The sequence below is a fragment of the Serinus canaria genome, chromosome 1, assembly GCF_022539315.1.
Source record: "Serinus canaria isolate serCan28SL12 chromosome 1, serCan2020, whole genome shotgun sequence".
Taxonomy (NCBI): domain Eukaryota; kingdom Metazoa; phylum Chordata; class Aves; order Passeriformes; family Fringillidae; genus Serinus; species Serinus canaria.
This window is the reverse complement of record NC_066313.1, coordinates 63033077-63050203: the sequence shown is the minus strand read 5'-3', so window position 1 is coordinate 63050203 and position 17127 is coordinate 63033077. Positions and strand designations below refer to the sequence as shown.

General features: G+C 35.0%; 1 protein-coding gene across 2 annotated transcripts in view; it reads left to right on the top strand.

Annotated features, from left to right (window-relative positions):
- Window positions 1–17127, top strand: part of KLHL1 (kelch like family member 1) — a 182203-nt gene that overhangs the window by 76660 nt on the left and 88416 nt on the right. For both annotated transcript variants that reach the window (XM_050974172.1, XM_030235167.2), the window contains one exon: window positions 3964–4160. In XM_050974172.1, coding sequence (XP_050830129.1) covers window positions 3964–4160 — 197 coding nt within the window. The remainder of the gene's footprint in view (window positions 1–3963; window positions 4161–17127) is intronic.

Below are 17127 nucleotides of genomic sequence, written 5' to 3'. Positions count from 1 at the left end.
TCAGGTGGCTATCTCAAAGTACCTAAGATTTGGAATGATTAAGGTAAGCAATGGCAAAAAAGTTTATTATGGGAGTGTGAGGCATAGTACCTTTTTAATAAGCTTTTTCAGGTCTTCAATTGAATTAGATGCTTTTTCAAGAAACCAATTTCCTATTGTAATCAATTAATCTACTATGCATAAGATGAATAAATATTATCTTGATACCATTTATTGCCTTAAAAAAAAATTAAATTTTAAAAATTTTAAAAACTGATTAGCCTCCTAAAACAGATTAGCCTCCAGAAATAATTCCATTCAGCAACGTTTCAAAACTGCCACACAATTGATCAAGACACATGAAATAGAAAGGTTAAAAAGATAAATACGTGATTTCAAGGAATTAGCTTTAGTCTTTGTTTCCAATTCCTTGACACTTCCCATGATTTCCCTTGTACACACAATGCTCTTAAGAATGTTGAGGAGTCTTGCTATGAACGGATAAGTGTGTTGTTACAAAAGAAAAAAAAAAACTACTGTGAACATGATGTAAAAAGTTATTATGATGTGTTAGAAATTTAGGTAAAAATTCTTTGCTTCTACCCAGAGCAAATGATCTGTACCTACTGAGTTGTCCCACCACAGATCCAATCTGTTGGTCAATACTTGTGGGCCGCTGTTCCTGTGATACAGAGTGACCTTATTTAACATCATACAGAGGAGGGCAAAGGTGCAGTGGTTCCCTGTAAACAAAAATAGTTTAGTCAATATAAGTAGAAGTATAGTCAATAGTGTAGAAGAGAGAATAAAAGAGAAAAAAAAAAAAAAACACACAAAACCAAAAAACAAACAAAAGAACCACAAAAAAAACAACAACAACAAAAAACCCAAACCCAAAAACCTAAACAAACAAAACCCCTCAAACCAATTCCAAGACATAACTGTCCCTGAACTTGGGAAAAGTTTAAGGAACAGAAAAAGAATATCAGAGAATTCTTATATGATCTCTGCTTCACATTTGATAATGAGGTAATAAAATTTATGTAGTCATTATGAGAATGCATGCTAAAGACAGGCATTTTAATTTCTGCATAAGCAATGCACATAAAATTTTTTGCAAATACAGCTATAATTTAGAATAACAATTAGAATTCATTAAAGTTCTTTTGATTGTTTTTTCCTCATATTTTTTCATCTTAATTAATGTAATACAAAAGCAGATTTTAAGCTCTAGTTAATTTGTTTTTCTCAGACCAAGGCACTTATGCAAGTTTTTATTGCATAAAAATGTGAGGGGAAGATGAATTGAGGAAGCAGTAATATTAATGCCCCTTGAATATCCTATTAAACATTTTTAAATAGATGCTTGGATCTTCTAATTGCCAATATGAAACTGTCTGAAGATTTCATATTTTATATACAGAGCCCCTTAACAGCTTTCTTTTTTCAAACTCTGACCATGCTAAACACTTGATATCCCAGAGGAATTTGCCTAAAAATGTCATAGCACTCTTCTGAAAAAGGGAATACAGACCCTGTGAACAAATTTATGAAGGTGTCTTGATGTTTAAAAAAGAAGATAGGTAAGATTTGGAAGACATTTAGATGGATTAAAAACCTATCTATCATTGAAGCTAAAGGAATGAAGAATAATAAACTCTTTAATTCAAACTGACTGTATTTTTCTAGCTTTTATCATAGATGTATTAAGTAGTAAATTAGTATTTCTGAATTTAGTAAAAAATAAATAAAGCTATAATATGTTCGTATGCCTAGATATGCCATAAGTGGTTGTATGTTTACTTCCTCTATTAAAATGTAAAGCAGAAATGTATTCACACTCTTCTATAAAAATGTGAAGCGTCTTTTTCAAAGTTTCCATGTTAGTTACATAAAGAAATACATAAATAAATGATTCATAAATCAAACAATATATTTTGTTGATTTAAACTTAGTTTAATTGTACTTTTTCCCAACTAATACTGTACCAGGACTAGTATACCTTAAAGTGAACAGAAAATATCTCAATTTGAAAACAAATAAATTGATGTGATTTCAGCTGATTCCTTTGGGTTCTTCTCCTAAGGGTATCTACCATTAACCATAAAAAGGCCAAACCATGAGAGTGTTACCTTTCCTCATAAAGTTAGGATATTGAAAGTGATTCTTTCTATGCTTACATCACTTTGGAAATATTACTTGGATCAGTTTTGTAGGGCTGGAGAGGTTTTTGAGCTCATTGTTGAAAAATAAATAGCATGGAAGAAAAGGAGATTTAGAATTCCTTTTTTTTTTTAATTTTTTTACCTCTGTTACCAGAATGGTCATTTTTAACCTGAAAACGACTACTTTTTGAATGCTTCCACTTTATACAGTGGAACTCCTCCAGAATTGTTGGGCCAGCCATTACCTGCAGGCATGCAGAAAATGTGGGAGTGTCATTGATGAATATATGGGTCAGCCAAGAATCTGCTGCTGAGTGTGCCTTCTGACCACACTGCATAAAGATGGGATGTACAGGAATTGTGAGAAAAGGTTAGATAATATAAAAAAACCCCTCATGTGGCATTAATAAAAGAATAAAAATAAGGAGAGGAAACCCACTGAAATTAGGCTGTGCGCTTGATCTGATGCTCTGACCTTTGCAAAAGGATGCATTATAACTAAATCTAGTAAAGGAGAACTTCACAGTTTCCCTCCTGTGTTAAAAGCTCCAGATACAGTGAAAGGAGAAAAGATCGGATGGGCAGTGTTAATGTTACTGTATTTTGGGTTTAGTTTTGCAATATAAGGCGTATTTTCTTTCCAATGGCATGCTGTTTTGAAATTGAGGATTTTAGAACTCTTTAGCACCATGCAATAGAATTATTAGGATTTTTAGATTTTTTTTTTTTTTTTATTTTACAACAAATACAAAGCTTGTGTGGGGAAAAGAGTGAGTATAGGTGTTGAACTATAATACTGTTAAGAAAAGGTTCAATATACACTTAATCCTCTTATAGTCAGAAAGTATTTTTCTGAGCACAGCACAAGACAATAAGAAGTATTTTTTTATAATTTGTATTAAATTTGCGCATTTTATTTGCCTATTCTTTTTTTTTTTTTTCAGTTCTTCAAAACATCTTTGTAATCTTTAGTTTGAAGATTTTTAAGTTATTAATGTAATAGAATTGTAAGATTCCACTGTAAAAATTAAATTTAGTATTATGGTTGGGGGGAGCATTATAACAAGAATTACATATTCCAGCCTAAAATAAATTCTTTTTGAAGTTTATTTTATTCTATTATACCTTTTATTTATTAAAAAGTGTGTCAGTCTGCAAGGTAAAGATAACGACTTGTGAAATTACAGAATTAAGTGCAATATATGTAATAATAAATAGCTCTTTTCCCCAATATAAATTATTTTAGAGGATCTGTGTGTTATGAGAAGCCTGCCATATGTTACTCAGATAGCATTAATCCTAAAGTCACATTACAAATAAGCAACACAATGTTAGAAGACTGTTAAGCCTTGTTTTGAAGAGGTATTTATGGGTTTATTCATACTATACTAGGCAGTTATTTCATTCTTTTCAATGAAGTAAATGGCTATGATGTTTGCTCTGTGCCACTGAAGATAGCACAAGTTTTATCACAAATTTCAATGAGAAAAAGAAAATAAACCCAACAAGCAACCATCAACAGCCTGGTTGATATTCAGATATTCCAAATCTTCTCTTCCATTTGATACAGTGCAGTCTCTCTTTTTATGCCTGTTATATAGTTGAATTAATAGTAATTTAAAAAGAAATTTTTCTAATATTGTAATTTCCAGGTCACTGGGGTGTTTAGTCAGGGAGATTAATCCTTCTTTCCTTCACTTTTTCTGTAGAGTTATTTATATAGAGCTGCAATTATTTATAAAAAACATCATTTGCTACTGTATATTTTGTAAATACTAAGTAAATAAGTTTGCATTTATTGTCAATACTTCTTTTTTAGGCTGCCTGGAATTAAAGGAAGACACCATTGAAAACCTGTTAGCAGCTGCCTGCCTTCTCCAGCTTCCCCAAGTAGTAGAGGTTTGCTGCCATTTTCTAATGAAGCTTTTGCACCCATCCAACTGTTTGGGAATACGAGCATTTGCTGATGCACAAGGGTGCACAGAGCTTATGAAGGTGGCTCACAACTACACCATGGTAAGGCAGTTTTGGAATATCTAAATTCAAATCTTGTGACTCCTATATATCCTCTACAAGTAAAAATACTGTGATAGGTTTTGGATTGAAATTATTCTGTGTTATATTCGGTATTTCTATTGAACTTCATTTCATAAGTGAAAACCATCAAAGTGATGAATCCTAAGAACTTTATGACAATTGGCCTTCTATGATGGATGCACTGTTTTCTGTGTCAGGACAGTATATAACTTACTTAGATGCATGATCTCATACAGGTGATAATAGTAAAGTGCTTTTTAATCATTATCATACTCTTTAATTGCTGTAGTTAAGCTTTAGGGAAGCTTTGTAATTGTCATTGTTTCTTGGGATTTCTGCTGGTCAGAGTGACTGAGATGTGTTAGAAAGTCTCTTTTCTCAGCCCAGCAGTCAAAGAAGGAATCAGAATTCTTCTGTTCTTATTCTCAAGGTTGTTTATTATTTCTTATCTATAACATCCTTTCTTTGGCTTGCCGAGGTCAGACAGAGGCACAGTGACTGCCCTTGGGGCTGTGTTATCTTTTTATACCAAAAACTACATGTACATTATTTACAATAACTTTCTAATACCTGTCACTTGTGTTAGACAGTGAGTTTCTACTTTAAACCAGTCTGAAAGTTGCAGTATCACTCAGAACATGGAGGTAAGGAAGAAGAAGAAGGACAAGATATGCCTAAATTCCTCTTTCTTGGGACCTCGAGCCCCCATTCTAAAAACCTCAAAATTCTACTTTTCACCCTATGACAAACTATCATTCTACTTAAATTTTTGTGGCTTGTAATTCCTCATTTAAGGTTGGTAATTTTTTCCATGGGTCAAAATCAAAGGCACAGGTGTCTTGGGCTCTGTGCCAAGGTCTCTGAGCTTCCTGGCAGGGGCTCGAACCATCCAGGGCAGCCAGAGGGATGACCTGAGTTCCAACAAATGTTCTGAATAGGAACAGTATGAAGGGAAGTTTTGTTGGGTAGTTGGTGTTTTGGGGTTTTTGGTCAAGAATTTTAGTCATCCTTTTAGTCATCTGTGAAGTAGATTAAGACAGAAAGTTCTAGAAATAAGGAATTTTATCTGGTTATATTTAATATTTTGCTGGTTTCATCTGGCAGAACAGGTATGGAATTAATGTCAAAATTTAATCAGAATTAATGAAGCAGAAATATACTACTTATTCAGAAATTAAATCATATTGGTAGCCTTTGATTTTTTATAGTTTGACAAAATTAAAAACATCTGGCTCATTAAATTAAGCTTACATAAAGAGTAAATTATATATAATTTATGATGGTCCCTTTCGGTCTCTACTGAAATTATTATTGAAGTAATAGAGCACATTTCAGTGAATCTCTTTCTCTTGTTCAGCATTTATGTCCTTATTTTATTTACTCTTTCCTGTAACTAATAACACATTACAATTCACAGGTTTACCTGTGTTTTTTTACCCCTACAGTTCAAGTAGTTATAGCCCTGTTACACTTCTGGAGCAAGTTCTGTGATTTCTTTGTACTACAGGTCCAAGCTAGTCAGGTAAACCTTGGTGTGTCAGTAGAGAGAAATAAGCTGTCAGAGCAGAATTCTTATGATCTTCTTTTGAATGAAATTGTATTATGACTGAACAGATGCCTTTTGAAAAAATCCAAACTTTTTATCAATATGTTTCTTAGATTTATATATTACTTTAAAAATTACAGGGTTTTTTGTTGTATGAACATGAGAAAAATAGAGAAAAACATTGATTTCAAAATTTTTAAAACTGTTTATGATTCTTTAAAGGAACTTATTGAAATATTTTTGGGTGAATGAAATTACTCATTATAGTTCATTTGAAGACTAGTGACTAATACATATCTAATGTCTCACAATGTTCACAAAGATCTGTGCCATGTCTCAGATATTTGGTATATAATTTATTATTCTTTTAATGCTGAGGTCTAAAATCTCAATTATGTGTAATGGGAAAATCACAAAAAAAAAAAGGCAGATCATAAAGGAAGTAATTTGTAATTAATAAGGAAGCACTGATTTATCTTCAAGGGTATTTGCAAGTATGCACAAGTCATGCTTTCTCTTTGCAAGAAAAACAGATAATCACCATGAAATGACAATATTTTTTTCTGACCCAGTGAAAGCATACCCCTAAAATGATAAGCTTCATAGTGTGTGATATTTTCGCAGGCTTTGTGTTCCTTCATTTAGGTGTGAGTCAGCCCCCAAGTCTATTTGACTTGCTGTTTTTGGGTTAACGTGTGTGGAAGACCAGTTGTGAGCGGGGCATAGCCTGATTGCCTCTCTTCAATCAAAGAGAATCTACATAGGAGAAAAGTGATTAGTTCTTCTACATGGATATATAACCAGGGAAAACATAAGCAGGTCGAGGAAGATACCCTGAGGAGTGTGACAGAGGAACACTGGAGACTTGGGAATATGCAGAAAGGGGAGAAAGTGAGGAGCACAGGCAAGGAGCAGATGCATAGTCTTTGAGGTGACAGAAAGCATTACTTTTTCCTTCAGACTTCAGGACAGTACTGTAGACTGTGATGAGGGCAAACATAAAGTAGGGCAAGAGGGAGTTTGTTAACAAACTCCTCCAGTCTTATGCAGAGGACTTGAGGGGAAGTTCTGGATAAAAAAAAAGGATGGGAAATTCACTGTTTCCATAAAAAATAGCTCTCTTGCTTTGCAGAGAATTTCAAGGTCCTTTCTGTTAAGCCATTTGAGGTGCATTTTTTTAGAGTTCAAAGTGGTGTATCTCAAATTCTTGCTCTGTGAATCTTCTGTAGGGTTATTGCAAAAGCTTGTTATGAATGGGAAGCAAAAGTACTCCCTTAACTCTAGAATCTTCCAAGGTTGTTTTCTTGAGATAAAAGCATCAAAAAAACAATACTTCTATACTGGTGTAGGAATGGAGAGAGAGACAAAGTTTTTTAAATAACCGTGCAAAAAATAGATTTATATGCATGGCTTATATGATTGTATAATAATTTTGAGATATGACTCAAGTTAAATCTAATCTTTGAATAATTTTGCTTCTTAGCTAATTACATAGTTGAAATTAAATATTCATCTATTCATTTGAAAAAAACAAATAATAAAACAGTAGCTCTCTGCCTGCATTATACCTGGCAAATGTTACACAGATTTTCTCCACCAATTACTTTTAAGTAGAAAATCACAATTTTTTTCACAATAACATTCTAATGAAAATCAATATATTTTCAAGAAATATTTTGCTTCATTGCTTCATAAATGTTTTAGTCTTCATTTTTCAAAGAAATCTGCTTGCCTAGTCTCAGACCTGACATAAGTTCTAAATTATACTGTTATTATATAAGTCGCTTTGTGCTTTCACATAACATATTATGAGGGCAAGGCATTTGAGCTTATAGACCTCTTTATACTGAAGAAGAAAAAGCTCCTGAAGAGCAGACCAATTAATTTAAGAATCCTATTGACAGGGGATGTATAATTTCAGACACCTTTTCTGTCACATTGAATAACTTCTATTTCCCTAACCATGAAATCTGTGGAAACGAAGAATACAAATTTTTATTTGCATAGGGCTTGCAGGTATGTCCTATCTACTGTAAATGAAATTTGTTAACTCTAAAGTTATATATGCCTTTCCTCAAGCAGAGGTATAATATCCCTGGTGTTTACTGGGATACTTAGCCTTAAGTGTCAAATATAAAATTATTAATTTGAAATGCAAAATCTAAGCAAGGAAGAGCAAATGTGTTCATAGAAGAGGAGAGAAAGTGTAGAAATGAAGATAAGTAAAGCAGTGAGGGAAAATCAGACAGCATCTGAAAAATCCTAGAAAATGCATTTGCCATATAGCAAAATATGAGATTGGTAAAAGAAAAGAGCAAGGTAGATTTCATAAAAATTTGATGAACAATGAACATTGGAGATTTCTGTGTTTGTACTTTTCCCTGTACTTTTTAGAAGTGGAACTTGGATGGCAACATTTTAAATGAAAGCTTTACAAGGAAGAAGTTAATAATAGAAAAAAAGTAAATTGTCATTGTTTTTTTTTTTTTTTTAGGCACATCAGATTTAATGTAGTTTGTTTTATTTCTGAGGTATGAAGATGCCCTACCAGTGTTTTATGGTGTGATATTTTATTTTTTTAATTATTTTTAATGGATCTGCTAATTTAAATGGCAGCACAAATATCTGTGTCTCTTGATTTAAGACTTCTGTACTTCTTAATTGCAATCTGGGTTGTTACTAGCTTGTCAGTTTCTGAAAGCTTTCAATCTGCAGAACCATATGTCTGATAAGTTTAAATCCCTAGTTTATTGCCAGAGTTAAGTTAGATGATTGTAGAATGAAATGCATGTGTATTGTCTTTAAAAAAACCCAAAAAAGCAGCAAAATGAAACATATTAATAAGCTGAAGCAAATTATTTCTTCAAGCAAACATTTTTAGTGACAGTTCTTTAGTCTAGTTATAAGGGGCTTCATATATAGGGAAGCTAACCTCTAAAGTTTGCAATTTATCAGCTTGTCATTCTTGTCAGAAATTTCAGTCATACTGTATGGACTTATCTGTCTCTTTAACTTAAGTGTAATTTGAAATTGTGATGGCCACCTCATTGGGATGCAATTATTTTTAGAGTAGAAAATGTTTTCAAATATGGTCTAATTGGAACCATTGTGTGTTTATTGGTGAAGGTATGTAATAGACCATAATAGATTAAAAGACTCTGGGGATTTAATGTACCATTAGTCCTTCTTACAACAACTACTTTGATGCATTGGTAAATATTGAAAGAGGAAAAGCATGTCATATTTTTCCTTTAAAAATATTTGCATTTGGTTTTAAAGCCTGGAAAATTATTTTAAAAAATACTCATACATGGTATGATTTTGAATACAAATGCTTTCTTTCTCCCACTAAATGCCATGGTTCTGCTTGGGTTACAATGTACAGAGAATGTTTAGAAACTGAGAGTGTTATCTTCCAAGATGTAATACCAGATTCTTCATCTCATTTATCATGCCATTTTGCTTAAACCTGATTGCTTCAAACAGAAAATTGGAGTACCTCATAGATATAGCTCTTTAATCTCTCAGTGCTTTGCCTCTTTGGAAACTTCACTTAAAACGCAGTGATCATTTTGCATCTTGAAACTGCAGTTTGAGAGTTGAAATGATAGAGTTTCTTCTCTATTTTTATTTCACCATATTTCAAAATGAATTGCTAAACATAAACTTGTAAAATCTTCAATTTACTTTGATGCACTGAGCAGACAAATGGCCATAAGTAAAAATTCCTTGACCAGAAGAACATGAATGAATAAAATGATTGATGTGTCTGTAACCCACTCATAATGTTAGCAATATAAAGGACCCTAACATATGTTACAGTTTCAAGCCTGGGAGATGCAGAATGTTTCCAAGTGCCTTTGAATGAAGTGGTAAGAGGTGTTTAGCTTCTCAGAGATGCAGTTCTGTGCTTTGCACTGCAAGGGTCATTAGTCCCAGCACAACAAAACATTATTCAATCTTAATTATGAGCACGTAAGTATCTCAGTGACATGTGCTGACTCTATATGGGCTCTTTAATTTACTGAGAATTCTGATTGTACTGCAGATGGAGAAGCCATTTCATTTAGTTGAAGTGTATGCCTTATGCAAATTTTCAATGATCTTTTATAGTGAAGAGCTTCAGTGATCATTTTATTAGTTATGTTTATTATCTAGGTTACAAAATTTCACAACAGGTGAAAAAAAACCTGTAGGGCTGGAGTGAGGGAGGAGTGATATGTAAAACCTTTCCTTTTCACTTACAGCATTTTATCCTGAAGCATATTGAAATATTGTAACATTACTCCATAGTCAAATTAAGAAAAATATTATTGATATATTGATAAATCATCATAACAGTCCATGAGTTGTAGTTGTACATTCAGACAGGGGTTTATTTCAGCGTTAGTTTTAGTATAGCTTTAACTAAAGTCAGAAAACAAGTGAGACAAGAAAACTCTCTACTATTTTAATTTAAATTTAATAATTCTTTAGGGTCATGGTAAGGAGTAGTATTCCTCAGTTTAGTGTTCCCACTAAATCACTCCAAACCAGGCACTGCTCACTCCCTCCCCCTTTTCTCTCCCCCTCCCCCTGCAGCAGGACTGGAGAGGAGAACTGGAGGCACAAAAGGTAAAGATCATAGGTTGAGATAAGAACAATTTATGGGAAACAGCAATGAGATAGGAAAAGGAACAGTAGCAGGAACAATAGTATACAAATGACAAAGTGTATGAGAAGGAGGCAAATAATTCACATGTTCACCATGGAGAAACCCCACAAAAATACTCAACTGCTTCATCTACCACACTAGCTGACCTGGAAGGGAGCTTTTCCCAAGTCCCTGGAAATTGCTATGAGGTGGTATAGAATAATCTTCAGGTCCTTGCTACCTCTCCTCTTGGCAGCTGCATCAATTAACCCTGTCCTGGCTGAACCCTTCCCCTGCTGATTAACATCATATTTGTACAGGGTTGTAAGGTTTCTTTCTACTGTTTAACATAGCTGACCACATGCTGCTCGAGAGATGCTGATCAGATATCTGGTTTTTAACTTTCATACTTTCTTTTCACCACTTTGACTTCTTCACCAGCACATTGGTGACGTATGAGATGGGTGGAAATCTGACTGGACAGACAATGAGATGGATGGAAAGCTGACTGGACAGAGAGGCCCAGAGATCTGTGATGTGCAGTAAAAAGTCCAGATGGTGACCAGCAAGTGAAGTTCCTCAAAGATAATTTTGGGGTCCAACACTGTCTAGCAACTTCAGTAATTATTATCTGATAGGATGGAGTTCTCTCTCAGCAGATTTGCAGATGTCATCAGACTGGCAGGAGGAGGTGATTGATATATTTGAGAACAAGGCTGCTATTTAGAGGGCATGCTGAAACAATGGGCTGAAGTCACAGATCATTAAGGCCGGAAATGACTTCCAAGACGAAGTCCTGCCTTCAAATAAATACAACCATACCCACTAAACCATCTCAAAGTGCCACTTCTACTTATTTTTTTTATATCTCCAGGGATAGTGATTTTACCAGTTCATTGGAGAACCTGTTCCAAAGCTTCAACACTCTTTCAGTGAAAAAATTTTTCCAGAGCTTCCCTTTGTGCAACTTGAGGCAGTTTCCCTCTACTTGTCCTGTCTCTACACCTTTTCTCTTGCCTGGGAAAAGGTGCCAAACTCCAACACAAGCTCCCTTCCAGTAGTTGCAGAGAGCAATAAAGTCTCTCCTGAACCTTCTTTTCACCACCCCAGTAATCCCAGCTACCCTAAGAGGATTTGTGTTCTAGACTCTTCACTAGTATTTTTTGCTTTATGGCCACTCATCCCCAAGCCTGCAGTGTTGCATGGGGTTGTTGAGACCGAAGTGCAGCACCTGCACTTTGTCATGTTGAGCTTCACAACACTGGCCTTGGCCCATCAATCCAGCCTTTCCAATCCCTCTACAGAGCTATTCTACCCTTCAGCAGATGACACTCCTGCCCAAGATTTTGTTTACTGCAAACGTACTCAGGATGCACTTGATTTCCTTATCCAGATCACCAATAAAGGTATTAAAAAGGCGTGGTCCCAAAGTTCAGCAAAGGGAAATGCAAAGTCCTGCAGTCTAGGGGCAAATAACCCCATGCACTGCTACAGGCTGGGGAGTAACTGTCTAGGAAACAACTCTGCAGAAAAAGACACCAAGCTGAGAGTAAACCAGCAAGTACCCTTTCTGCAAGAAGGCCATCAGCATCCTGGGGGTGTATCAGTGAGAGTGAGAAAGTTGAAGAAGGTGATCCTTCCCTGTTTGGCACCCATGAGACCAAATACAAAGTGTTGTGTCTCCTTTTGTATTCCTCAGTACAAGAGAGACATGGATATAATGGAGTTAGTCCGGGGGACATCACCATGCTGGTTGGATGCTGGAAGTCTGAGGAAGCTGGGCTTGATGAACCTGGTGTACTGAGGGGGGTCTTACTGCTCTCTGCATCTACACAACTGGGGGGATACAGACAAGGGTCCAGACTGTTGTTGAGGGTGCAGATTAATAGGCAGCAGACATAAATTAGGATATAGAAAATCTTAATTGAATATTGAGATTATTGTTTTAGAACATTGGCAGTAATTAAATATTAGGAAAGTAACAATCACTGGAATTTTTTGGGATCTGTTCTTGGAGGTATCCAAGACATGACTGAAAACGTTGCTTGGGAACATGACCTAGTTAAGACATGTGACTACATGAGGTCACTTTGAAGCAAAATTTTTCTGTAAGGCTATTAAATATATTTCCTGTATGTTTTTAGTGGTAGATCTGAGCTATGTATCCAGGCATGACATGAAGCAACAGTTCAGGTTTTTTTTTAATTTTTTTTTTTAATTTTACTGTTCAAGCTATGTGCAGCAGATGGGTTTCCTGGAGCTAGCATTTAATTGACTTTTATTAGCAGTAAGCTATTGGTAGCATGTTAGCAACAAGTTAACAGTAACACACTGATATTTAAAAACATTCTGCAATTTTCTGTTTCTTACGCTCAGACTACTATCTTGGAGTAAAAAGTTTAATTATATCTCTATTTAAAATGCTTCCTTGATCTACATAGAATGCTAATTTTAAAGAAAACAGGTTCCTTCACTTGACTAGGTAAAGTCTGATTTTAAAGCTGTTACTCTGATACTCTTTTTAAAGGTTGTTTTTTCATAATATCCTTCCTCTCTCTAGCATCTCTTGGACAAGAGAAATTAAGTTGAAAATACTCCAAAGAGACAAGAATAATTGAAATAAATAGTATTACCAGAGATACAGAAATGAAAAACATTCTAGAACTTGCAATCCAGTATCAATTATGCCCAACTGATATTTTTTGAGGTTCAGAATTTTCTGTATTTTGCCCCTTTAAAGACATACTAGTGATACACAAAAATGAGCGATTGCAGGAGTGCCAAGACAAGCAAGAGTGATAGAATCCTTGCCACTTTAATTGAACCACAAAATTTGATCTTTTATTTCTCTTGATAGGATGACTTTCTTAAAATATTTCAGCAGCTTTTTTTAAATATAAACTATTATTACTATTATTATGACTCCTACTCCCAATTTCTTTTTTCTTTTCTTTTTTGGGAAGAAATTGTACTTTATAGATCACCTTTCACACTTTCAGTATTTTTAAGATTCTTGTTTGAAAGCAATAATCAGCACTTAGCACAGTGTGCTGCTTTCTTTTTAAGTTCTCCTTAGTACAGCTGTGACATAGCACGTTACAGTGCCACTCCATCAAGACACAGTTGGAGAAGAGGAAGGTAAGAGTGTTTCAAGAAGTAGCATATGGACAGCAAGATAATTAAGAGGAAATAGAAAAAACAACTGCTGGTAGAAAAATACTGTGAAATCTACAGGAAAATAGTTAAGGAAATAGTCTATAGTGCTTTAATCACATTTTGATGGCTTCACAATCACCAGGAACTTCAATTTGGTTGCCTAGATGCTATATTAAAAGGTTAGTATGGCAGAATTCTATATTATTCCTAGAGAGAGCTGCTCTGAAAATCAGTGTTCTCAGCTAAATAACATTTTTACATTATACACATGTATCAGCTGTTCTTGTAGCTTTAATTTGTTTTTCAAGTTTATTCTAGTTACAGAAAGTGAATTCAGAAAACTGAATATTAAGCAGCAATGTTAATATCCCATTGAACCAGTACCTTCTATGCTTTGGGCATGTACTTGCATACTAAGGGTACTCTGATAGGTCTCTTCTTCATATGGTAATTTTCTGAGGTCAGCAGATCTACATCTCAATCTCTCAAGTGAAGAATATATCAATTTATAAATCCTGCTTTATCTGATTGAACTGTAGGCAGCAAAAACTACTGCTCTTAAAGGTGTCTCAGGGCAAGCAGAGTTAACCTAACAAGCATTGGTGAGTGCCTAAAATCAGCATGAATCTGTTTCCATATGTACAGAGCTGCAAAAATCAAACTAAAAGAGCACTCCAAAGACAGTGAATCTTGGAGGATTTTCTTGTCATTCATGGAAAAAAAATGAAGATGAGAAACAAGGTAGCTGAATTTTGTAGCTGTAAATTCAAACCTTTGCATCTGCATAGCAGTGTAAAATCAAATACCTGCAATTTTTTTATGTCTTTGGTACAGTTAAAAGAGGACTGGGACTATCCCTAGTCCCAACACTAGGGATAAGCATTCTTTCTGTGTTTTCATAGAAAGAAAGTGTTCAAGGGTAGGTCAATAAAAGCCCTACATGAGTTCTTAGACTGTGTGTGTAGAAAATTAGTTGATGCCTAAATTCTCTGAACATGTAGTATATATTGAATTTTCCAGTTCAAGGGTATCAAGAAAGCATGACATAAGCTTTAACTGCATTTTCTCTTTGCTATTTCCAACATTTTACCATTGAGAAGTGGTCCTCTAGGGTAGAAAGAAGACTCACTATTGCTTTCTGGGGGCATCTCAGACAACTAAGAATATAGTCTAACTGGAATATGGAGCTGGTGGGAGGTGAAAAAGAGCTAACATTGGACAGGGTGGTTGAACTGATCCTAGTATGGGGAACTCTGGTAGGAAAAAACAGAAGGAAATATACAGGAATGCGACATGATAGAAAAGAGAATATTAGTCTTTGGACTATGGTTGAAGCAAATAGGACAGTATATGACCAGTAGAAATTTTACTGTAGAAACTCCATCACCAAGATTCTTTTCCCTGTTCATTGCTCTGCTTTCTGAAATCATCAGTAGCTTATATTGTTAAAGTGGCTTGAAAATATTCAGTCTGATCTTATCTGACAAAAATGTGTTCAGTACAATGCAGGGCACGCCTCTCGTTTCTCTGTTGACTAAGAAAGAATTTGCAATCATACAAAAATAAAGTCAATGAAATCTCAAGGAATGGTATGGTTTTTGGTACTTACAGTGCTGGGGGAACAAAAAAGATAACAGTTAAGAGTAGAGGTTAGCCTCGGTCTTTCCTGAAGCAGCATAAGAAAATCAGGCTTTACAGTGTTCTGCCAATGTACAGGAACCCTTCAATACGTTGATGACAGATGTTTGAGAATCTTGATACAGAGATACTGAGAAATAAACATCACCTGCAAGTATTTCTTCCTAGATTGGAGACTGAGGAACAAAAGAGTGTATGTTGTCACTTAACACCCTTGATATTTAAGGAAAAAAATCCTATTAATAGACAAGACTTTGGTCTTTCCACTTTATTGACATGTTATTCCGTCGTGAGACTTTTTATATGCTGTTCCATAAAATATTTCCTTTTATTCACATTCAGAAAACTTCTTGTGGTATTGCAAACTTTCAGAAAGTTTTTTCTGTTGTGGAAACATCACAACCGTGCCTTAATAAAGGCTCGGGTGACTGACTACAGTGAGCTGTAGCTGACAATACAATGACAATACAACTCACTCTAACAGAGACAGAGTATGATGAGCCTTGGTACAGGATGTGGGTCAGCAAGCAAGAGAAAAGCAAAACCTGAAGCTGCCAGAAAGTCACATCATATCATCATGGACTGATTTTATTTGTGGCCTGTGTGACACCTCCTCAGTAAGAGGGATTGGGACCAGAAGGGCAGGGGAAGGGGCATATTGTTATGTAGGCATCCAACATTGAGCCGCAGAAATTACTGCATTTCCCCAGGCTCCACTGTGTCAACTCACATTTAGGGCCAGCTTCGGTAGCTGGAACTGTGTGTGGGCTCTATGTTTGGGAGTGTGAAGTTTTTCCTGACACAGCTTACCCGCTGCTTTGGTTCAATTATTAAATAGAACTTTGCAGCATCACACTGTCTGGTGCTCTTTCTCCTTGCCCCCTCCTCCCTGACAACTGTTCATGGGGAATTTTTTTTTGGCATGAAGAAATAACAGGTAATCTCATATTGATTAGAAAACATTCTTACAAAAAATACTTTTTTTTTTTCTAAATGGGAGCCTATACTTAAAAACTATTACATTTTTGTAATTCATTTAGAGTTTTTAAAGACATTGTAATACATGATAGCTACAAAAGAACTATATTTATAAGAACTATATATATATATATAAATATAAATATTCAAAACTGAATATTTATCTACTTTTATCTAAAAATCATAAAAAGTGCAATTAAATCTTTGTAGAAAAGCTCATCAGGCTCATTGGATCTGCTTTTTTTCTCACAACCTGTTCTGAAAAAGAAACAACAAAACTATACAGCAACAATAAGTTGTGATTTTTATGTGACCAGCATGTAAAATGCAGGAGACTAGGCCTGGAAATATAGCTGCACATAAGGAATTACATAATTTCATTTTTTGCCTCTCCCTGTCTTTCAAAATATCATTAATTTCTTTCACTTTCCCTGTGTCCTTCTCCTCTCTTTCTTTCCTCTGTTCTTCCATTCTCTCTCCGTCCTCCTTCCACCTTCCCTATGTCTGTTTCCTCTCCTCCCTCTTTCTCTTCCCGCTTTCCTGACTTCACATCCTCTGTGCTTGCTTCTTGCTTTCCTTCCTTCTTTCCTTCCTCCTTCCCTCCTCTTTGATTTCCATGCCTTACTCTCTTTCCATCCATGATGGGTTCCACCTCTTGGTCACTTAAAGTAGACACACCCTTAAATGCTTGTCAGTAGTAATTCTGTTCCACACGGGGAATACGTAATGAAAACCTTAGAAATTAAGCTGGAAAGGCAGTAAATATTGAGAAATTCAAAAGGATTGTGACAATGGTCATAATTAGCTACACTGTTCAGGTATGCTGTTCATTCATAAGTATGTATATATATACTATATAAATATGGATTTATGTACATATATAACACATTAGCTATATTCTACATAATCATGGTTTTCAGGTTCAATGTAATGCAATTTTAATTATGAAGGCTTTGATACAGTGTAAGCACTTCTCAGCAATAGCAAAAACATCC